This window comes from Netta rufina, assembly GCF_964035555.1.
Source record: "Netta rufina genome assembly, chromosome: 29".
Classification (NCBI taxonomy): Eukaryota; Metazoa; Chordata; class Aves; order Anseriformes; family Anatidae; genus Netta; species Netta rufina.
Window position 1 is genome coordinate 649,593 of NC_140153.1, and position 22,614 is coordinate 672,206.

The following is a 22,614-nucleotide window of genomic DNA, read 5'->3' on the forward strand; positions in this document are numbered from 1 at the left end:
ACTTGGCCCAATGAAGCGTACGCCAGTCCAAGCCATGAGCGGCCAGTTTCTTGAGGAGAATGCTGTGGGGAACAGTGTCAAAGGCCTTACCGAAGTCAAGGTAGACCACATCCACAGCCTTTCCCTCATCCACCCAGCGTGTCACTTTGTCATAGAAGATCATGTTCGTCAAGCAGGACCTGCCTTTCATAAACCCATGCTGACTGGGCCTGATCACCTGGTTGCCCTGTAAGTGCTGCGTGATGACACTCAAGATAATCTGCTCCATGAGCTTCCCTGGCACTGAGGTCAAACTGACAGGCCTATAGTTCCCCGGGTCTACCCTCTGGCCCTTCTTGTAGATGCGCATCACGTTTGCTAGCCGCCAGTCCACTGGGACCTCCCCCGATAGCCAGGACTGTTGATAAATGATGGTAAGCGGCTTGGCCAGCTCCTCTGCCAGTTCTCTCAGCATCCTCGGGTGGATCCCATCTGGCCCCATCAACTTGTGTACATCCAAGTGCCGTAGCAGGTCACCAACCATTTCCTCATGGATAGTGAGGGCCACATTCTGCCCCCCATCCCCTCCCACCAGCTCGGGGTACCGGGTATCCAGAGAACAACTGGATTTGCCACTAAAGACTGAGGCTAAGAAGGCATTAAGCACCTCAGCCTTTTCCTCATCTTCTGTAACTAAGTTTCCCCTCGCATCCAGTAAAGGATGGAGATTCTCCTTAGTCCTCCATTTTGCGCTGATGTATTTGTAAAAACATTTTCTGTTGTCTTTAACGGCAGTAGCCAGGTTGAGCTCCAGATGAGCTTTGGCCTTTCTAGTTTTGTCCCTGCACAGCCTCGCAACATCCTTATAGTCCTCCTGAGTGGCCCGCCCTCTTTTCCAAAGATTATAAACCCTCTTTTTTCTCCGAAGCTCAAGCCACAATTCTCTGTTCAGCCAGGCCGGTCTTCTTCCATGCCAGCTCGTCTTTGGGCACATGGGGACAGACCGCTCCTGTGCCATTAAGATTTCCTTCTTGAAGAGTGCCCAGCCTTCCTGGACTCCTCTGCCCTTCAGAACCGCCTCCCAAGGGACTCTGCCAACCAGTGTCTTGAACAGCTCAAAGTCAGCCCTCTGGAAGTCCAATACAGCGGTTTTACTGGTCCCCTTCCTGGCTTCACCAAGAATAGAGAACTCTACCATTTCACGGTCGCTCTGCCCAAGACAGCTTCCAACCACCACATCTCCCACCAGCCCTTCTCTGTTTGTGAAGAGAAGGTCCAGCGGGGCACCTCCCCTGGTAGGATCACTAACCAGCTGCGTCGGGAAGCTATCTTCCACGCTCTCCAGAAACCTCCTAGACTGCTTTCTCTGGGCTGTGTTGTGCTTCCAGGATATGTCTGGGAGGTTGAAGTGCCCCACGAGAACAAGCGCTGACGATTTTGCAACTTCTGGCAGCTGCCTGTAGAACTCCTCATCCGTCTCCTCATCCTGGTTCGGCGGTCTATAACAGACCCCCACCAGGATGCTTGCCTTGTTGGCCTTCCCGCCGATCCTAACCCACAGGGACTCAACCTTATCATTCCCAGCCTCAAGTTCCACAACATCAAAACACTCTCTAATATAATACAGAGAGCCACACCGCCACCCCTTCTGTGCTGCCTGTCCCTTCTGAAGAGCCTATAGCCAGACATTGCAGCACTCCAGTCATGAGAGTGGTCCCACCACGTTTCTGTGATGGCAACCAAGTCGTAGCCTGCCTGCTGCACGATGGCTTCCAGCTCCTCCTGTTTGTTACCCACGCTGCGTGCATCAGTGTAGATGCACTTCAGTTGGGCCATTACCTTCTCCCCCGGCCTTGCCATTGTTCCCCCTGGCACAGCTCCAACAAGCCTTGTTTCAGCCCTGTCCCCCTTCTTACCTAGTTTAAAGCCCTCCCAATGATCCCCGCCAGCTCCTGGGCTAGAATCCGTTTTCCCCTTAGAGATAGGGACCCGTCTGCGGCCATCAGGCTGGGTGCCAAGTAAAGCACCCCATTGTCAAAAAAAAAACAACAAAATTTCTGTGTTGGCACCAGACGCTGAGCCACGTGTTTATCAGGTGGGCCTTCCGTGTCCTCTCTGTACCCATCCCTGCCACTGTAGGGATAGACGAAAACACCACCTGTACTCCCACTCCATCCACTAACCCAGTCCCCTAAAGTCCCGTTTGATAGCCTTCAGGCTTCTCTCTTCAATGTCATCACTGCCAGCCTGGCCTATCAAAAGAGGATAATAGTCAGAGGGGCGAACCAGGTTGGGAAGCTTTCTGGTAATGTCCCTGACCATGGCCCCAGGGAGGCAGCAGACTTCCCTACAGGTAGGGTCAGGCCGACAAATAGGGCCCTCTGTTCCTCTGAGAAGGGAGTCACCTACAACAATCACCCTTCTTTCTTTCTTGGTGGAGGCAGTCCTGAGGCTTGGAGTAGACTTCCTCGCCCTAGGCATCCTCCTGGGTAGACTTTCTACCTCATCCTCACCTACCGGTCTCTCAAGCTCCAGGGCCTCAAATCTGTTGTGTAAGGGCACCTGAGAAGATGGGGCCAGTAGGGGGGGGCATCGCCTGCGAAGCCAAGCAGGGACCTGTCTCCATTCCTCCTCAACTCCTCCTCAATTTTTGGATTAGCACAGAGAAAGAGGCTCCAGTAACCAACAAAAAATCCAAGCCTCTCTTTTTGTTCTCTAGCTTTATTAAAGCCGCTAGGGTAAATACCCCTGGATCCTGTCATTCCTGCTCTGACTGTTGCAAGTCTATCCTGCAACCTAAGGCAATCCCTTTTCTCTTTTTTTTCATGTTCTTTTCTTCCATGTCCTTCCTTCTTCTTTCTTTCTCTCCTACTGCAGCCACTGTTTGCCATGGCTAACACCTCAGACAACTTCTGTCCTGGCCTGTAGCCAGCGTTTTAGATACCGTGGTAGGCAGGCCTGGTTGGGTGAACATAGCTAAACAAGGCGTTCAGGAAGCTTTTGGACAACACTGTCAGATACATGGTTTAATTTTTAGGTAGTCCTGTGGGAAGCCAGCTGTTAGACTTGATGATCAAACCCCTTGCAACTCAGGAGAGCTGATGATATTCTCCATGAAGTTGGCCCAGATCCCATGAGCTGACCTGATGAGTCACAAAGCTGTGCACACATCTCATGCCGCTAGGAGAAGAACTTCAGGTGAAATGAGTTTTCTCGAATGGAGTGTCTCTAGAGGCCAAGTATCCTGGCTCTGATGAACTACCTGTAGCCAGGGTTTTAGATGCCACGGTAGGCAGGCCTGGTTGGGTGAACATAGCTAAACAAGGCGTGTGCCCTGTCAGGCTCCTTATCTGGAAAGTACAGGCGCATCTTGTCCAGGAGATGGCCTGGCCAGAAGTTATTGTCGCTTGACTTTTGATTCTTATTCTTCTCAAGACGCCTAAAGAAAAATAAAGAAAAAACAAACAAACAAAAAAAAAACAGTCAGAGAGAGTAGCACGTTTTATGGAAATAAAATTCTAGGCAACTTCACTGATATTACTAGTAATGGCAAATGCGAGCCTGACAAGAACCAGCTGCTAGGACTTCTGGAAACCCCTGCCTGTCCTTCTTCTACATGACTGACATTGGAAATGCCAGCTTGTGAAGCTGTCTTGAGAACTGATGTGTTGCCTATCACTGTAGTACATAAACTCTCTGAGATGAACTAGGAAGACTGTGCTCTATTTTGCAAAGTGTTTCTTCTCCTCAAAAGCTTCTCCAGTCTTCCAAAGCTGGATTCTTTAGGACTGCCTTTCTTCCATGAGCTCAGCTGTGAGGCTGAGTCTTTCTATTCAATCGGATTTGGGAATCACTTTGACTAAAGAAGGTGCTGCAAGTGCTATGACCAAGCTGGTAGTGGACATCCCAGTTTCATGGGTCAGGAAAGACCTTTGGACACTCATGAACTCCTTGGACAGTACGAGTCCGAAGACAGCAGGGACAAGGACAGCAAAAGAACTTGGACTCGTTTTGGAAGAAAAGCTTTTGTGGGTGACCTGAGATGCAAGAAAAATTAGGGCAAACTGCCTCTGTTCTCAGGGCTGACATTGTGTCTATGTCTAGAAAACTTGCATCTCCAGATCCTACAGATAAATGTTGAGATGCAAAGAACGTTGCTCAGTAAAACAGATCTGCCACCTGCATCTGACTTTTCTCCTGCAACGGTTAGTAACGCTCTGAAGGGTCAGTGTTCTAGAGCAACAGAGGAACTGAGGTGCAATGGGAGGAAACGAAGCACCGCCCTACTAGGAGCAGCTGGCTGCTGACTGCACGCTGCTGTAGCAGGCTGCTTCTGCCCCCGACTGGAGAGCTTCTCCAGTCATCCAAAGCTGGAGTCTTTGGGATTGCCTTTCTTACGCAAGAAAAAACATTCTCTGAGAGGATTTCCAAGAAGCGTTGGGTTGGCCTGACGAGGACCGTCTTAGGTGAGAAGTTCTGTCATCTCTGCAGTTTGGAGTACAGAGAAGCTGTTCGCCAGCACCACTGCAACCCCGCAAGTCAGCAAAAACACAGCAGTGGCCGTGTAGCTGAGAAGAGATCTCTCTTCCTCTGCTATCGCTTGCTGCTACCTTGCAGCACCCTAACGTTCCACTTTGATACCTCAGTACCGCCTCTGATGCAGTGGGAGCTGATGCACAGCAGGGCAGCAGGAAGGGACTGATCATAAGCCCTCTTTGAACCAACCTGTTTTCTGCCTCCTTGGCCTGTTTTCCTGATGCACTTTTTGACCTGGACATGCTCAGAGGAGATGTGGCGTCAGCATGTCCTGTGCTGTAGTATCCTCCAGGCTGCCTGATCTTCCTCACGTCTTCTCCTTCTTTGATGATCTTGTCTCCTGGGTGCAGCAGGCCTGTTGACAAAGCGCACAGAGAAAAGCAATGGTGTATGGACAGCCAATGCTGAATAGCCAAGAAAACTCTGTTCTCCTGTTGCCCCAAGCCTGTCCCCCTGCCGATCCAGGTCACCTCTGGGTTTGGTCAGTGATACTGACCGGGAGGGGACAGAAAAGATGGCCCCGCTCTGGAAAGGAGGAAGACGTGATGGCCCAGCAAGTGCTGAGAGGACATGATGGCCCTGGCCAACTTCACATGGGGCCTCTTCCCACATGCCCTGCCCTGGGCTCAGGAGCCCCATTTCAGCTCAGCCCTTCGCTCACGTTGCAGGTGTAGCAGTGTCCAGCTGACACAGCTCTGACACAGCTGTGCCTGGCCATGGACCTGCTGAACCTGACCATGGTCTGACCATGACCTTTGCCTGACCTTGCACCTGCCCCATCACCATGAACTTGCCTCATTAACTGCACTCGTGTCTGAGCCTGGCTACCAGTCCAGGGGGACGTGGCCCTGGCTGCTCCGTAGCACTCTTTGCTATCTCAGCCCTGCTCTGGCCCTGCTGATGGTATTGCTGATCCTAATCAGCAGCATCTTCCGTGGCCCTCCAAGGGCTGCAAACATTCTCCATCAGCAGTGCCCCACCCTGAACATGCATCGTGCTTCTGGGTCTTGGGAAGAGGCAGGAGCATGTCAGGCTTAGTACGTTCACATTAGTACATTCCTTGCTCTTTGCTTTACCTCTTTGCAGCGCTTTGTCGGTGAGACAGATGTTACGCTCCTTGCACTGCTTGGAGCAATTCAGATAGTTCACAACGGCATTTCTGCGATAGTGGTCAACCAGTGCTCCCATGTCACCCTCTATAGTTGATGGCAGGCAGTGTTCATCGACGGGTGCGTCCCCAGATCTCACCAGCCGACACTTTTCTTTCCATTCTATCGGGCTGTCTTTGATCTGCAAGTAAAGCAATGGTCCCAGTTAGCTTTCAGTGAGGCCCTGGAGTTGCTGAGTTCCCTTTGGAGAAACTACAGGCAGGGATCCATCTCAGAAGTGCGTGTAGATGGGACTCAGCACCCTGCAATGGGACCAAGCGCTTATCTGGGAGTGCCATTCCCTTCCAGTGCCAGGCCCACAGGCAGACGCTCCCTAGAGCACCAAGCACAAGAGCAGCATACTGGACATAGGTGCCCCAGCTGAAAAAAGTCTCCCAGCCACCATCTCTTTTCTGATTGTGTCAGGTTCACTAGAGCTCAGATGACTCCATCCCCACACCTGAACATTGCTTCAACTTCCATTTCTTGCCACTTCAGTTACCCAGAAAAGAGTGTTTACATCACCAGAGTGTTCAGAAGACAAACCAGTTGTTTGAGACAGCTTGTAGCATCTCAGCTGTGAGGCACGATGTGGTCAAGGGACTACTGAGAAGGTAATATCCAGAACAATCTCCAACCTTCTCCTTTGCTGCCCACCCCACATTCGCGAGTACGTAGAGGTGCGCCTTTTTTCCTGCCACACTACCTTCTCCAGCCGTCTGCTCTCTCTTGAGCGCTTTCCAATCTCTTCCATTTCATCCCAGTGTAAATGTCGCCGGCCTGGCTCAGTGTTGACTGGGGGCACTTCCAAGAGTATTAGCTTTTCTTTGGGCTCCGTGGGAGGGCAAGGCTTCATCCCCACAGCTTTGTCCCCAGCAGAAGGTGGAGAAGTGGCAGCTTTGCAAGCGTTTCTCCGGACCCGAGGCTGTGCATCTACAGCAGTTTAAAAAGCAAACAAATGAAAAGCTCAGAGAAACCCTGTTAGACAGTAGCAGAAATAAAAAAAAAAATAAAAAATAAAAAAAATAAAAAAAAAAAAAACAAGGCTGAAACAAGGCTGATCAATGTTTATAAGGCAAAAAGCTTTGGCATTTTGTGCAGTCTGGAGCACCCAACAGATGACGATCTTTGAATGGAAGCATCCTTTCGCTTTCAATCCAGACACACATATTACAGACGACTCCCATCTCCGCTTTGCCCCATTCTGTTTCATGCTCGCAATACATGTTTAGTCTACAAAACAATTAGTACAACAACACAGCAGCAAAATGCCTCTTCTCTCCAAGATGTGAGAAGAATGTTGCCATTACCTTCAGATAAAAATGACACAGGTACCATGGCAAGCCTTCAGATTTGGGCTAGGTTTTAAAGAGTAGGACCTTTGAATCTGCATTGTCCAGCTGCCCTCAACAGCTGGAGAAAGGGTCTGCTTCTGATCAGCCGGATGATCAACGCTAACCAATAAAATCCAGTACAGGAGGTTAAACCTCAGGGTTCAGATTCTGAGTCAAACCTAAAAGATCGGATAAGCTGTCTTCCACAGATGGGCTGAGTATTGCACTTCCCCTGGATTCTTTAGCTTCTCCCCAGAGGTCTCTTTTCAGCAACCGCGTTGCAGGACAATAGTCGCAAGGAGCCATATTCTGGATCTACTTTGGCATTCCCTAATGCCACCTGTGTACTTTTAGGGCATCTGCAAGGATATAGATTCCCAGCCCAGGGTTCTCCTCTCACCTTCGCTGGTCTCTTTGGGCTGTCCTTTCCTCATTTCCTGCCACTGCTTTTGACATTCAATCAGATCTTCACTGCTTATATAATTCCTCCGCTTTGAAGAAGTCAAGAAGATGACCACATCCTCCAGTTCCTTGTCACTGATGGGAACTTTTGTCTGGCAGCCAAAACAGGAAGCAACAGTGTGATCAATAAAAAAACAAGGCTTGGCCCAGAGTAGGGGGGAGATGAGCTTTGCTGTTGTTTTAAATGCTTTTTCAGAAAAGGCACAGAGGCAACCTGTTGAGCTTTAAGCTTTACATGAGTTTACCAAGCACTGAAAAATTTACTGGTCTTTTGCTGTCCTCTGCTGAGCTCTCAGCTTTCAATGTGCCAAACTTCTCAGCCATCTGGGCGTCAAGAAGCTAATTTGGCTTGGAACAGAATATCAGAAAACACCTGAACTGCTAAACCCTAACAGACCTGGACATGCTCTTGACAGTTCTGTACCGTTGCAGCCTGTGGAAAGTGAGGCTCAGCATGAGCTCTGCTGTGCCAACAGGTACTAAAAGGCAGTGCAGCGGGCAGACACATGAAACTGGCCAAGGAAAGACCAAGTATCAACACGAGGAAACTTGATGCCAGTTCAGGCCACGTTACTGAGCGCTGACTGTCTTTAGAGACTATGAGGCAATGAGTTTCACTCCCTCCTGGGACTCAGTCTGGGTGACAGCTCGCATCTCTGCAGCCTTCCCTTCCCTCTTCCCTTCAACATTTCACAGGCTGTGGGAGCCATCCTCTGAGAGTAACACAAGGGAAGTTGGAGTTTTTCCACTTCTCCGTTGGGTTGGCATGCAGCAAAACAAGGCAAAGTTGCAGCAGTTCCTTACTTTTCTCTTCCCTACATACCTCCTTGATGACTTTAATGAAGTCTGCTCTCATGATCTTTCTCTGTTCCATTCCAGCCTTTCTGAAGATGTCTACCATTGTCAACTTCTGTTGGTGTAGGAGGTTATGCAGTGCAATAAGAGCTTCAGGGTATGGTGCACAAATAAGGGGAAGGCTACCCTTCTTCCGGGTCTGGCTCCTTGGTGGTGGTGAACACTGAAAAGGAATTAGAAAATACCCTCAAATCACCGTTATCCAGAATCACTGTGCCAGCAGATGCAAAGTGGCTGGGATAAAGCAGCGTCGCGCTGCCGACTTACAAGCAGATGCTGAGGCCGTGGCACGGCCACAAGAGATGAAGTACAGTAATCCCAAGAGTGGCACAACACAAGGTATACTTACGTCTGGCCTGTCGGTCTCGACTGACTTGCTTCTAGCCCTCTGGTCTACTTTAGCTGCCGTTATTCGTTTCCTGACTCTTTCTTCCAGTTTGGTAAAGGTAGGTTTATGACTCAGCCATTTTTCAACATCTCCAAAGCTTTGCAGCTGAGACCGGAGTTGCTTCCTCTCCTGAATCCAAGCCTCCAGCTTTTGTAGATCATCTTTTGTATTACAGGTGATCTCTGGGGAGCTGAGGCTATCTTCTTCTTCCTGTCGCTGCTGAAAAACAGACAAATGACAGAAGCTGGTGTCCTGAGCTGGTTTCAAACAGGGAGAGTCTGGTCTTGCCACACAGGGAGCAAAAACGAATGCAACATGTGGAGCGTGGAGCAAACCTACTTGCTTTCCATTTAAAGACAAGCATTGGATACAGTTTTCTCCCATGGTGTAGTTTGAAACCCTGCTCCAAAACCACTTCTGGCTTGACATTAGTCAAACCATCAGTCATATGCTCGCTGCTTATGTTAGTACTTTAACTGCAGATGAGCTTCTTACAAAATCTAGTGTTGAGATCGCATCGCTATAATGGCTTTGGAGGGGACTTCCTGCGCTGAGGCTTTTCTGAGCTATAGATGGCAAGGGTGTCTGGGCCTGCCACCAATCCCAGGTGTACAACAGCACTGAGAAATAGCCATCAGGCAGTCACAGAACAGCGTCAAGACACGTGTGTCCTGCCTCTTATCAAGGTGTTGGCTCCCTGCCCTGCAAGAGCAGCTGGAACAAAACATCAGCTGTTACGCTCATGAAAAATGGTCTTAGTGCTCTTCATGTTAACTGAAGAGACCAGAAGTAACAGCTGCTCCTGGAGCTCTCCTGCAGCATGCTGCATCAGGAGCTGCCTCAAGCCACTGGACTTAAGTTCCAGGGCAGGGAAAAGGTGTCCTCCTGTCAAGGGACAAAGAGTATGCTTCTGCCCTCACTCTGCTAGACTGCTCTTGGTGTTCCTTGGCTTCTACCAGGAATTCCTTCCTCGTGGCAATGTGCCAGTGGGAATAAAAGCAACAGCCACGTGCCCTGCTCTCTAGAGGTGGCAATACTGCCGGGACTTGGAGACCTTCACAACTCAGCTTCCCCCCAGCCAGCAAAATGCTACCCTGCGGGATGCTTTACAGGGCTTCCCGTACCTGGCCCATCCACATCTCATCCCTTTGTCCCTCATCTTGCTGTTCCAGCAGTTTTGGAAATGTGACTCTTTTTGCTTCTCTGGTCTCTTCTTTCTCCTTGCTGGCCGCAGATGCCTCCAGTTTCCCTCCAACCTGCACCCCCAGTACAGAGCGTGCTTCCTAGAGGAACCCAGAAATGCAACAACAGCAGTTATTCATCTGTTTTTGTGTGTTTTGTTGTTGTTGTTGTTTTCTTTTCCCTTGTCTTTTCCTTTTTCTTTTTTCTTTTTTTTTAATAGTGTTCTTCTCTCCCTCATCTTCTCTATATTTCCCTGAAGGCTTGTCAGCAATTTTTTGCTCCCAAGTTCTTACAGATGCAACCAGAAAGCCATTCTGTTATGACCAATGAACTAACTCAAAACGAGCTATTTTTCAAAACGGGCTACTTTACTACCCCCCAGTAAAGGGATGTTTTCACAGTAAACAACTAAGTATTTAGCACGTACATCCTTTTCCTAAGATGCCCCCACATGATCATCTACAATCAAAAGAGACACAAAAATTATCTCGGACCATATTACATACCTGTCCTGTGTGTCTATGATCTTCAGAAGTAAGCAATGGCAATTTAAGCCTCTTGTGGGGACTTTCTTTGTGCTGCCTTCCTTCTGTGTCTGGACATACAGGGAACAGTCTGAAAATACACACCAGCAGGAGTCAGGAGGTGAATCTGAGTGCAGGAAGGGTTTCTTTTCTCCACCCTCTCTCCAAACGGAGAGACCAGGGTCGTGGAAATCTAAAGAACCATGCACATGACTCGCAGCTGCTGGGATAATGATCAGCATTTAATCACCAAGAAGATCTCAACACTGGAAGGTGCACACGGGCGCACTTACACAAGAGGTTTGAGGCCTTGGAGCTTGAGAGACTGGTGGGTGAGGATGTGTCTGAAAGTCCACCCAGGAGGTTGCCTAGGGCAAGGAAGTTGACTCCACACCTTAAGACTGCCTCCACCAAGACAGAAAGAAGGGTAATCGTTGTAGACAACTCCCTTCTCATGGGATCAGAGGGCCCCTATATGTCGGCCAGACCCTACCCATAGGGAAGTCTGCTGCCTCCCTGGGGCCCAGGTCAGGGACGTTGCCAGAAACCTTCCCAACCTGGCTCGCTCCTCTGATTACTGTCCTCTATTGATAGTCCAGGCTGGCAGTGATGAAATTGCTGAGAGAAGCCTGGAGGCTATCAAAAGGGTTTTCAGGGGACTGGGGCGGTTAGTAGATGGAGCGGGAGTACAGGTGGTGTTTTCCTCCATCCCTGCAGTGCAAGGGAGGGGTACAGAGTGGGTACTCCCACATGCCCAGCGATGGGACGAGGGGGAATGGGCTAAAGTTACGCCAGGGGAGGTTTTGTTGGATATTAGGACAAACATCTCTACTGAAAGGGTTGTTAGGCACTGGGGTGGGCTGCCCAGGGAAGTGGTTGAGTCACCATCCCTGGAGGTCTTCAAAAGATGTTTAGATGTAGAGCTTAGTGATATAGTTTAGTGGCAGACTTGTTAGTGTTAGGTCAAAGGATGGACTCGGTGATCTTGGAGGTCTCTTCCAACCTCAATGATTCTGTCATTCAGTACTAGGGCCGGTTCTCTTCAATATCTTTATCGATGATCTGGATGAGGGGACTGAGTGCACCCTCAATAAGTGTGCAGACGACATCAAGTTAGGTGCAACCAGCACCTGACTTCAGAGCAATCTGAGCAACCAGCTCTGACTTCAGAGCTGATCGCACTTGCAGCAGCCCACTGGACTGAGACCTTCTGAGAGGTAGGAGCCTATAAAGCATGCCACACAAGCACAAGAGCATAAGGCCACTCTAACAAATCCTTTACATCTCACCTGCCAGGAGACTCTTTTGCCTTTGTTTCCTCCTCTGCTTCTTCCTTCGCTTCAGCTATGCACAATGTGCTTGGAGAAAGTCTCCTTTGCGCAAGTTTTAATGTATGAAGAAGAGACGCTGTAAACACAAAAGGAGAAAACTTCTCAGCACATCAGGCACAGATCTGCTCTGCAATGTTATAAGCTAGCTGAGGTATCCCTGTGATTCCTTCTGAGACCTGTTTTCTAGAAGATTGCAAGCCCTTCCTGACACCAGATCCCATCTGACCTTTAATACCCACAGTGCTGCATTACTCCTTTTGCTGTGATCTTTCTGCTGCAGCAGCAAGTCCATCCCCTCTGAACAGTGGGGGTTTTGCGGGGAGACACATTTTGGTGCCTAACAATCTCTTTTGGGGCAACAATTTCTTGGAGCGGCATAAATGTTTTTTCTACACAGGCTTTCTATCCTGGTGCATTCAACTCAAGCACGTTATATCTGTGATATTCATGAGGAATTAAGAATGAGGAGTTCCCAGCTTTAGAGGAGAACCAAAGTTTTGGCACAGCTTGGCAACCTTTGTGCATTCTTCTCGACACAATTTTTCTCATCAAATGACAACATGGTGATTCAAAGCGGTATGCCCAGCCCCTCAGTCTCCCACAACTCAAGACGGAGTTTGTTATTCACAGTGCTAGTGGACTTGCCGAACATTGACTCCCTCCTGCACAAACAAACCCATAAAATGGAAGAGAGGCACCCTTTGGCATGTAATGCAGGGGAAAAACATACTTCAGCACTATCTTGTTCAAAATGTGTCCCTTGAGACATACCAGGAGGGTAAACAGAGGCATACAGCATGCCTCTGCTATCCCAGGCATCTCACTGTAACCTGAGTCCCAAGCACCCCCCAGCGAGGACAACAGGGAAAGGCACAAACCTCCACCAGCAATCAGTCATTAACGTTACCTTGTGCATTAAGTACCTCTTCCTCTGCAAGACGCTCCCTAGCAAGCCGAGGTACCGCCTTAATCTCAAACCTGGAAGTAGGAAGAAGGCACCGTTCTGTGAAAAGGGCTCCTTTGCCAGATTAATGTCAAAGTATCCGTGGAGAGTCCAACACATGCCCTAAACCATTCAAACTGAGCAGTGCTGGCCTCGGAACAGCTCAGCAACCCCTCGCTAGACAGAGGTTTGGGTTTTTATTTTGCCTCAGTGCTCCTGTGTCGTCCTGACACAAGAAGGCATTTCAGAGTTCCTTTGATTGACACGAGTTTCACCAAAGACATGGAAACATCACAGGCAGGGGACAAGCATAGATCTGGTCCTTGTTCCACCTGCTAAGAGATCCTGTCCATGTTGCATTCAAAACAACAGAAACATTAGGATCTTACTTCTTTTAGATATTTTGGCAGTTTTAACCACATAAAAGAGAAGAAGCAGATGAAACATTAGGTGAGTTGCTTCAATGCGTCTGCAGAGCAAACCAGTTGCCTCTGACTGGAGTAATGGTAAAATGCAGAACACGGTCAGTAACTGAGGGTGATGCGTAAGCCCAAGCTAAGCAAAAGCAAGGATGAAATTAACTGCAAAACAGTAGTTTGAAAGAGCACTACCGATCATGAGCTGAGCACATGTGAGTGCGCGCAGAGCAGGGCTGCAGGAACAAATATACTTACTGAGGGAGCAGGTGGGCACGGCCAAAATGGCTTGGGAAGAGGGCAGTTTCTTTGTCCAGTCTGACCAACTTTTTCTGCAGCAGGGACAGAAACATCTGACATGAGTCCAAGGAAAAGAGCTCAACATTCACAGAGGCCTTTCTGTAGCTCCAGGAATTCACTGCCTCTCAGCAAACTTCTGGACAAGTGCCTCAGCCAGTTAAAACACACTGCACAGCACATGATCTGCTAGGGTGAGGAACACTGCCAACCTTTTCACAAGGACCGTAGTTAACAGCCTCAGCCTGTGAACAAGTCAATGGAGCATACACAAGGGAAGGCCCGTCATGAGCCTCGGCTTCCAGCTGCTGCTTTCAGTGGGGTCGCTTGCTTTAGCTATTCCTGAGTGCAGCGCAAATGGGTCAGAGCTGGCTTTATCCCCAGAGTTTTTCACAGGAGTCAGAGGATTGCGTTGGCAGTGTGGAGGAACACGGAGACCAGACCTTTTCTGCTGGGACAGGAGAACTACACCAACAGCCTGCCTGCATCCAAAAGGGCCTGGTGTCCTTGTGCCTCAGCCTCACGCCCGCAACGGGGGGAACATCATCAGCCTAGCCGTTGCTTTGGCTTCTTTCCTATTTATGGCGAGGCCCTTCCAGTGCTATCCTTTGCCCAGCGACGATACGACTGCACGCATTGCCAGCAGTCATACAGAAAATAAAAGAAAGAAAACAGAAAGCTCTCACTGCGATGGACTGTGCCTAGCTCCAGCATCCTGGCAGCTCACAGCTGCCAGCAGGGCTCAGTGCCCCCACCCTTTGATGGGGCTTCAAACCCTCTCTAAGTAGGACTGCAGAAACAATAAACTTACAGCGATCAGCTTCTCTACCACGTATGTGGACTTGTTGAGACTGTGTAAAAACCCTTCAGAAAATGTCATTTTCACTCTTTGCCCTCGGATAGCAAGAGTGCCAAAATCCTTTAAGGTGAAGTCCGTGTCCTCCCTATTTGTGAGGATGCGGTAGAAGTATTGCAAGGTCTCCTCCAAACAGCTCTGCACTATTTCCTTGCTGTACGGGACGTTCAGGCGCATATTCTCATAGCTCAGCACCACTATCTTCATATCATCTGGAAAAAATGAGGAACAATGCAACTTGCACTGCAGTTGAACAGATTCAAACAAAGTGCCAGGAGCTTCCAGCTAAAACATGCTGCTGTAACTGCTGTAGTCTAAGCCTTGTACGACTCCTTAAAGCAGCTGATGTATGCTCCCCCTCAAGAGAAATTGAAATCACTCCATCAATGTACCAAGTGCACAGCTGTGACTCCTCAGCCCAGAGATAGGACCCAACGACCTCAGCCATCTGCGGAACACAGGAGGAGGAGGCAAAAGGAATGCGGCTGGTTCCCATGCAAAGAGCCCAGGCTCAGTGCACGCCTGGTCTGGGGAGACCTGCCTTGCACTGAGACAGGCAAGCACAAGAACTCTTCCAGACAGTTCTGGACAGTCCCTGTGGCCTTCAAAACTGAGGAACAAATGTCTCTGCTTTTGGTACCAATGCCCTTTACCCCAGGGCTGCCCGACAGAAGTTCCTATCCAGGAGAAGCTGGGAGTCATTGGAAAGAGAAGACCCACCCCAAATGAAGCACCAAGCTCTTAGTGCTGCGCAGGTCTCATCCATGGCACACAGTAGCCAAAGCAATGGCAGCAGTTGACAGAAATTACAGCAAATCTGGCCATTGATGGGTTTCTATGCCAGCCATCTCTTCTCTCTCTCAGGGCCTTCTGACGGCATCTGAGTTGCCTATCAGCACTTCTAAACAGCAATCGACATAACCCCTTAATACATGTACACATGGGAAAACAAGACTTTAATTGGTATTCTTACCAGGAACACGTACGCAACGGTGTTTCAGGTTACGAATCTGTCCAAGAGTCTTGGACAGTGAAAACACAGGTCTCCGAAATGTGAACACCTGGCCATTTTCAAAAGATAGCCATTTTTTAATATGGAACGTCCCCAGTCCTGTTACAGTGACGGCCCGAGGCTGGTAAAGAAAAGAAGGGGAAGCATGTTTAAGTTGGAAAACAGAGTGAGGACTTGTGACATCTTGCAACGGGGTGCCCTGTGCCCTGCCCACTCCCAACGTGGCATGGGGTAAGCTGGGGGAGCTGGGAAAGCTCATGAGAAGACCCACATACTCGGGGCATTTTCTCTCCTTCCTTTGCCCCTCAAGAAAATGCGCGGTGAAGTAAAGCAGGTGGAGGAGGTCTAGCCCATCCTTCAGCTAGGTCCCTTCCAGCAATTGGGGTTAACCCTGGAAGCATCCCCAGCTGTCTGTTTGCTCTCTCCACTCTGAGAGCGAAGAACAGAGAAGCCCCAGCAAGTTCTGAACACATTTTCCTACCGATTTGTATCTTTGATATAAATATAAATACTTGATTTTCTGCTGGGTTGGTTTCAATTATTACAATTATTTCAATTTACAGAGAAGCTGGTCTTTGGCACACTTGGGGCACATCTGTATGTGTCAGTGCAGCTCTGGGAAGAGCAATGGCATTTGCTGGCACAGGGCTGCCAGGACTTCCTGAAGCCGTGGGGTGAGGGGAGGGGTAGGGTGCAGTCCCACCTTCGTCATCATGAGCAATTGCCGAACCTGCTTGGACACACCACCCCAAATTGTGATGACATCTGGAAAGCAAGGGAAGGACATGTCAAGCTCAAAGTCAGCGAGTCCATGGCCCATCAGCACATTTCTTTACAAGGCGTTTGCAGATGCAGGTGTGATCTAACACAGCTCCCAGCATGAATCCATCTGTGACTCTGGATGAATTTTTGACTGATACCAGTCTAACAGCTCTGCCATGTCCCAGGAAAGGTCTGCAGCTGCAGGAGCTCTTAAAAGGGTTTTGGACAAGGGAATGTAGCCTGTAGGCATCTGAAATGGGAGGGCCTCTCTTAGCCCTAAGCCTTTTCTGAGAGCCATGAGGCACAGGAGGCTGCAGCAGGAAGAAGCCACAGGCAGGGAGGGGCTCAGCCCCTTCATGAGAGGCCTTGCTGAAATGCTGACAAGTCAGCAGATCTCCTCCTGACACGCGTATTTCTGGCAGTTTCTTGGGAGCCCATCAGGAACTGCAGGAACCTCAGCCTTCTTCCAACCGTGCACGCATCTTTCCCTTCAGAGACAGACCTCCACGTGTGACCTACCAGCAAGCGGAACCCGGCCACAGGACTGCCACCATGGGCAGGGCAGGACGCCACACACACAGCACCCTTGGGGCCTCCCCCACAGACAAGAACCTCGCTTTCCACAATTTGTAGAGTTCATATCAGTCTATAGCTACACTCATAAGAGGTCCCAAATGCCTTACCATTGACAGAAAGCTTCTTGAGTGTGGGAAACGTGACCTTGGCGCAGCCCTCAACCTCACTGCAGCGCTCAATGTTAGTGATTAGCACTTCCAAGTTTGTCATGATCCTGTTTTGGGTCAGCACGTGAGGCTAGAGAGTGAAAGATCTGTGATGTTTCCTCCCTTTTTGATGTCCTCTGTGCTTCACCAAATAGCTCCTGCACCGTCCTACGCCTCCCTTTGTCCTCTGAGACTCTGAGCTACAGGAGAGACTTCTCGTGTCCTCCAGAGAAAACTGGATGCAAGAGCCTCCTTCAACGCCCGAGCTCACTGAGGCAATGACAGAAAGGGCCTGGCACGCTGTGGCGTAAGGGGAGCTGCCATTGTGATGCAGACGTGTCCCTCTGTGACCCGTGCTCAAGTCAGAGGGGTGCAGGGCCACTCCTTAACACAGCCCCTGCGACCCAGCCACCTCATTGGGCCCTGCAGCAAGAAGGGGGTTGCATGTTAGGGAACTGCTCCCCCATACACATGCCTTCTCCTCACTCCCCAACGAGGCTGTGAGACAGGAAGAGCCTCTGAGATGTCACCAAAAGGAGGACAGAACCTCTGTTAGTAAGGAAAGCGGCTGGGTTCACAGTACTAATGGCATAATAATAATAATAATAATAATAATAATAATAATAATAATAATAATAATAATAATAACATTAGTAAACTAATACTCCATTCTACACATTCCTTTTCTTCTTTGGTAGCTGTAAACAGGTCATCTAGGTATTGCAACGGTGTCCCCTTTTCCTGAAGGGGTTTTCCAAGCTTTGAGATCACAGGCTAGTTGTTGCCCGAATACGGTGGGTTCATAATTTGGTTCATAATTACATCCTTTCAGGGAGTCCTATCTAGAGCTTTCTCTGGACTCACCAGGAATTGATTTCAGAGTTTAATAGACAGAATCACAGGATCACAGAACTGTCTAGGTTGGAAGAGACCTCAAGATCATCGAGTCCAACCTCTGACTTAACACTAACAAGTCCTCCACTAAACCATATCACTAAGTTCAACATCTAAACGTCTTTTAAAGACTGCCAGGGATGGTGACTCCACCACTTCCCTGGGCATCCAACCCCAGTGCCTAACAAACCTTTTGGCAACTTTAGCCCATTCCCCCTCGTCCTGTCACCAGGCACGCAGGAGAATAGACCAACCTCCACCTCGCTACAGCCTCCTTTAAGGTACCTACAGAGAGCAATAAGGTCGCCCCTGAGCCTCCTCTTCTCCGGGATGAACAAACCCAGCTCCCTCAGCCACTCCTCGTAAGACTTGTTCTCCAGACCCCTCACCAGCTTCGTCACCCCTCTCTGGACTCGCTCGAGCACCTTGATGTCCTTCTTGTAGTGAGGGGCCCAAAACTGAACACAATACTCGAGGTGCGGCCTCAGCAGAGCCGAGTACAGGGGGACAATCACTTCTCTAGACCTGCTGGCCACACTGCTTCTTATACAAGCCAGGATGCTGTTGGCCTTCTTGGCCACCTGAGCACACTGCTGGCTCATATTCAGCCAACTATCAATCAATACTCCCAGGTCCTTCTCCGCCAGGCAGCTTTCCAACTACTCATCTCCCAGCCTGTAGCGCTGCTTGGGGTTGTTGTGCCCCAGGTGCAGGACCCGGCACTTGGCCCAATGAAGCGTACGCCAGTCCAAGCCATGAGCGGCCAGTTTCTTGAGGAGAATGCTGTGGGGAACAGTGTCAAAGGCCTTACCGAAGTCAAGGTAGACCACATCCACAGCCTTTCCCTCATCCACCCAGCGTGTCACTTTGTCATAGAAGATCATGTTCGTCAAGCAGGACCTGCCTTTCATAAACCCATGCTGACTGGGCCTGATCACCTGGTTGCCCTGTAAGTGCTGCGTGATGACACTCAAGATAATCTGCTCCATGAGCTTCCCTGGCACTGAGGTCAAACTGACAGGCCTATAGTTCCCCGGGTCTACCCTCTGGCCCTTCTTGTAGATGCGCATCACGTTTGCTAGCCGCCAGTCCACTGGGACCTCCCCCGATAGCCAGGACTGTTGATAAATGATGGTAAGCGGCTTGGCCAGCTCCTCTGCCAGTTCTCTCAGCATCCTCGGGTGGATCCCATCTGGCCCCATCAACTTGTGTACATCCAAGTGCCGTAGCAGGTCACCAACCATTTCCTCATGGATAGTGAGGGCCACATTCTGCCCCCCATCCCCTCCCACCAGCTCGGGGTACCGGGTATCCAGAGAACAACTGGATTTGCCACTAAAGACTGAGGCTAAGAAGGCATTAAGCACCTCAGCCTTTTCCTCATCTTCTGTAACTAAGTTTCCCCTCGCATCCAGTAAAGGATGGAGATTCTCCTTAGTCCTCCATTTTGCGCTGATGTATTTGTAAAAACATTTTCTGTTGTCTTTAACGGCAGTAGCCAGGTTGAGCTCCAGATGAGCTTTGGCCTTTCTAGTTTTGTCCCTGCACAGCCTCGCAACATCCTTATAGTCCTCCTGAGTGGCCCGCCCTCTTTTCCAAAGATTATAAACCCTCTTTTTTCTCCGAAGCTCAAGCCACAATTCTCTGTTCAGCCAGGCCGGTCTTCTTCCATGCCAGCTCGTCTTTGGGCACATGGGGACAGACCGCTCCTGTGCCATTAAGATTTCCTTCTTGAAGAGTGCCCAGCCTTCCTGGACTCCTCTGCCCTTCAGAACCGCCTCCCAAGGGACTCTGCCAACCAGTGTCTTGAACAGCTCAAAGTCAGCCCTCTGGAAGTCCAATACAGCGGTTTTACTGGTCCCCTTCCTGGCTTCACCAAGAATAGAGAACTCTACCATTTCACGGTCGCTCTGCCCAAGACAGCTTCCAACCACCACATCTCCCACCAGCCCTTCTCTGTTTGTGAAGAGAAGGTCCAGCGGGGCACCTCCCCTGGTAGGATCACTAACCAGCTGCGTCGGGAAGCTATCTTCCACGCTCTCCAGAAACCTCCTAGACTGCTTTCTCTGGGCTGTGTTGTGCTTCCAGGATATGTCTGGGAGGTTGAAGTGCCCCACGAGAACAAGCGCTGACGATTTTGCAACTTCTGGCAGCTGCCTGTAGAACTCCTCATCCGTCTCCTCATCCTGGTTCGGCGGTCTATAACAGACCCCCACCAGGATGCTTGCCTTGTTGGCCTTCCCGCCGATCCTAACCCACAGGGACTCAACCTTATCATTCCCAGCCTCAAGTTCCACAACATCAAAACACTCTCTAATATAATACAGAGAGCCACACCGCCACCCCTTCTGTGCTGCCTGTCCCTTCTGAAGAGCCTATAGCCAGACATTGCAGCACTCCAGTCATGAGAGTGGTCCCACCACGTTTCTGTGATGGCAACCAAGTCGTAGCCTGCCTGCTGCACGATGGCTTCCAGCTCCTCCTGTTTGTTACCCACGCTGCGTGCATCAGTGTAGATGCACTTCAGTTGGGCCATTACCTTCTCCCCCGGCCTTGCCATTGTTCCCCCTGGCACAGCTCCAACAAGCCTTGTTTCAGCCCTGTCCCCCTTCTTACCTAGTTTAAAGCCCTCCCAATGATCCCCGCCAGCTCCTGGGCTAGAATCCGTTTTCCCCTTAGAGATAGGGACCCGTCTGCGGCCATCAGGCTGGGTGCCAAGTAAAGCACCCCATTGTCAAAAAAAAAACAACAAAATTTCTGTGTTGGCACCAGACGCTGAGCCACGTGTTTATCAGGTGGGCCTTCCGTGTCCTCTCTGTACCCATCCCTGCCACTGTAGGGATAGACGAAAACACCACCTGTACTCCCACTCCATCCACTAACCCAGTCCCCTAAAGTCCCGTTTGATAGCCTTCAGGCTTCTCTCTTCAATGTCATCACTGCCAGCCTGGCCTATCAAAAGAGGATAATAGTCAGAGGGGCGAACCAGGTTGGGAAGCTTTCTGGTAATGTCCCTGACCATGGCCCCAGGGAGGCAGCAGACTTCCCTACAGGTAGGGTCAGGCCGACAAATAGGGCCCTCTGTTCCTCTGAGAAGGGAGTCACCTACAACAATCACCCTTCTTTCTTTCTTGGTGGAGGCAGTCCTGAGGCTTGGAGTAGACTTCCTCGCCCTAGGCATCCTCCTGGGTAGACTTTCTACCTCATCCTCACCTACCGGTCTCTCAAGCTCCAGGGCCTCAAATCTGTTGTGTAAGGGCACCTGAGAAGATGGGGCCAGTAGGGGGGGGCATCGCCTGCGAAGCCAAGCAGGGACCTGTCTCCATTCCTCCTCAACTCCTCCTCAATTTTTGGATTAGCACAGAGAAAGAGGCTCCAGTAACCAACAAAAAATCCAAGCCTCTCTTTTTGTTCTCTAGCTTTATTAAAGCCGCTAGGGTAAATACCCCTGGATCCTGTCATTCCTGCTCTGACTGTTGCAAGTCTATCCTGCAACCTAAGGCAATCCCTTTTCTCTTTTTTTTCATGTTCTTTTCTTCCATGTCCTTCCTTCTTCTTTCTTTCTCTCCTACTGCAGCCACTGTTTGCCATGGCTAACACCTCAGACAACTTCTGTCCTGGCCTGTAGCCAGCGTTTTAGATACCGTGGTAGGCAGGCCTGGTTGGGTGAACATAGCTAAACAAGGCGTTCAGGAAGCTTTTGGACAACACTGTCAGATACATGGTTTAATTTTTAGGTAGTCCTGTGGGAAGCCAGCTGTTAGACTTGATGATCAAACCCCTTGCAACTCAGGAGAGCTGATGATATTCTCCATGAAGTTGGCCCAGATCCCATGAGCTGACCTGATGAGTCACAAAGCTGTGCACACATCTCATGCCGCTAGGAGAAGAACTTCAGGTGAAATGAGTTTTCTCGAATGGAGTGTCTCTAGAGGCCAAGTATCCTGGCTCTGATGAACTACCTGTAGCCAGGGTTTTAGATGCCACGGTAGGCAGGCCTGGTTGGGTGAACATAGCTAAACAAGGCGTGTGCCCTGTCAGGCTCCTTATCTGGAAAGTACAGGCGCATCTTGTCCAGGAGATGGCCTGGCCAGAAGTTATTGTCGCTTGACTTTTGATTCTTATTCTTCTCAAGACGCCTAAAGAAAAATAAAGAAAAAACAAACAAACAAAAAAAAAACAGTCAGAGAGAGTAACACGTTTTATGGAAATAAAATTCTAGGCAACTTCACTGATATTACTAGTAATGGCAAATGCGAGCCTGACAAGAACCAGCTGCTAGGACTTCTGGAAACCCCTGCCTGTCCTTCTTCTACATGACTGACATTGGAAATGCCAGCTTGTGAAGCTGTCTTGAGAACTGATGTGTTGCCTATCACTGTAGTACATAAACTCTCTGAGATGAACTAGGAAGACTGTGCTCTATTTTGCAAAGTGTTTCTTCTCCTCAAAAGCTTCTCCAGTCTTCCAAAGCTGGATTCTTTAGGACTGCCTTTCTTCCATGAGCTCAGCTGTGAGGCTGAGTCTTTCTATTCAATCGGATTTGGGAATCACTTTGACTAAAGAAGGTGCTGCAAGTGCTATGACCAAGCTGGTAGTGGACATCCCAGTTTCATGGGTCAGGAAAGACCTTTGGACACTCATGAACTCCTTGGACAGTACGAGTCCGAAGACAGCAGGGACAAGGACAGCAAAAGAACTTGGACTCGTTTTGGAAGAAAAGCTTTTGTGGGTGACCTGAGATGCAAGAAAAATTAGGGCAAACTGCCTCTGTTCTCAGGGCTGACATTGTGTCTATGTCTAGAAAACTTGCATCTCCAGATCCTACAGATAAATGTTGAGATGCAAAGAACGTTGCTCAGTAAAACAGATCTGCCACCTGCATCTGACTTTTCTCCTGCAACGGTTAGTAACGCTCTGAAGGGTCAGTGTTCTAGAGCAACAGAGGAACTGAGGTGCAATGGGAGGAAACG

The 22,614-nt window shown here is 49.7% G+C and overlaps 3 protein-coding genes across 7 annotated transcripts in view; all 3 read right to left on the reverse strand.

Annotated features, from left to right (window-relative positions):
* Positions 1-3,262, reverse strand: part of LOC311220002 (EF-hand calcium-binding domain-containing protein 12-like) — an 18,607-nt gene extending 15,345 nt beyond the window's left edge. For 2 of the 3 annotated variants that reach the window (XM_084303363.1, XM_084303362.1), the window contains exon 1: positions 3,123-3,222. In XM_084303363.1, the coding sequence (XP_084159489.1) occupies positions 3,123-3,150 (28 nt within the window). In that variant the 5' untranslated portion in view covers positions 3,151-3,222. Of the gene's footprint in view, positions 1-3,122 lie in introns of all 3 variants that reach the window. The other variant, XM_084303364.1, reaches the window with a different exon arrangement.
* On the reverse strand, positions 3,256-21,624 carry LOC311220001 (EF-hand calcium-binding domain-containing protein 12-like; the record flags this gene model as incomplete). 3 transcript variants are annotated; one of them, XM_084303360.1, is made up of 16 exons in its annotated part: positions 21,485-21,584; positions 15,967-16,028; positions 15,225-15,384; positions 14,207-14,463; positions 13,357-13,430; positions 12,647-12,717; positions 11,698-11,815; positions 10,391-10,499; positions 9,827-9,985; positions 8,664-8,918; positions 8,283-8,477; positions 7,398-7,551; positions 6,370-6,596; positions 5,592-5,805; positions 4,705-4,870; positions 3,256-3,418 (listed from the first exon to the last, which is right to left on the reverse strand). In XM_084303360.1, the coding sequence occupies exons 1-16, from the start codon at positions 21,510-21,512 to the stop codon at positions 3,256-3,258; spliced, it is 2,412 nt and encodes an 803-aa protein (XP_084159486.1). In that variant the 5' UTR covers positions 21,513-21,584. The 3 variants fall into 3 exon arrangements, with proteins under 3 accessions (XP_084159486.1, XP_084159485.1, XP_084159487.1); XM_084303359.1 differs by having other exon boundaries at positions 8,664-8,921; XM_084303361.1 differs by lacking the exon at positions 15,967-16,028 and having other exon boundaries at positions 8,664-8,921; positions 21,485-21,624.
* LOC311220003 (EF-hand calcium-binding domain-containing protein 12-like) overlaps positions 21,618-22,614 on the reverse strand; it is a gene marked incomplete at its 3' end in the record, with an annotated part of 7,506 nt that continues 6,509 nt past the window's right edge. The window contains exon 10 of the mRNA XM_084303365.1: positions 21,618-21,780. Coding sequence (XP_084159491.1) covers positions 21,618-21,780 — 163 coding nt within the window. The remainder of the gene's footprint in view (positions 21,781-22,614) is intronic.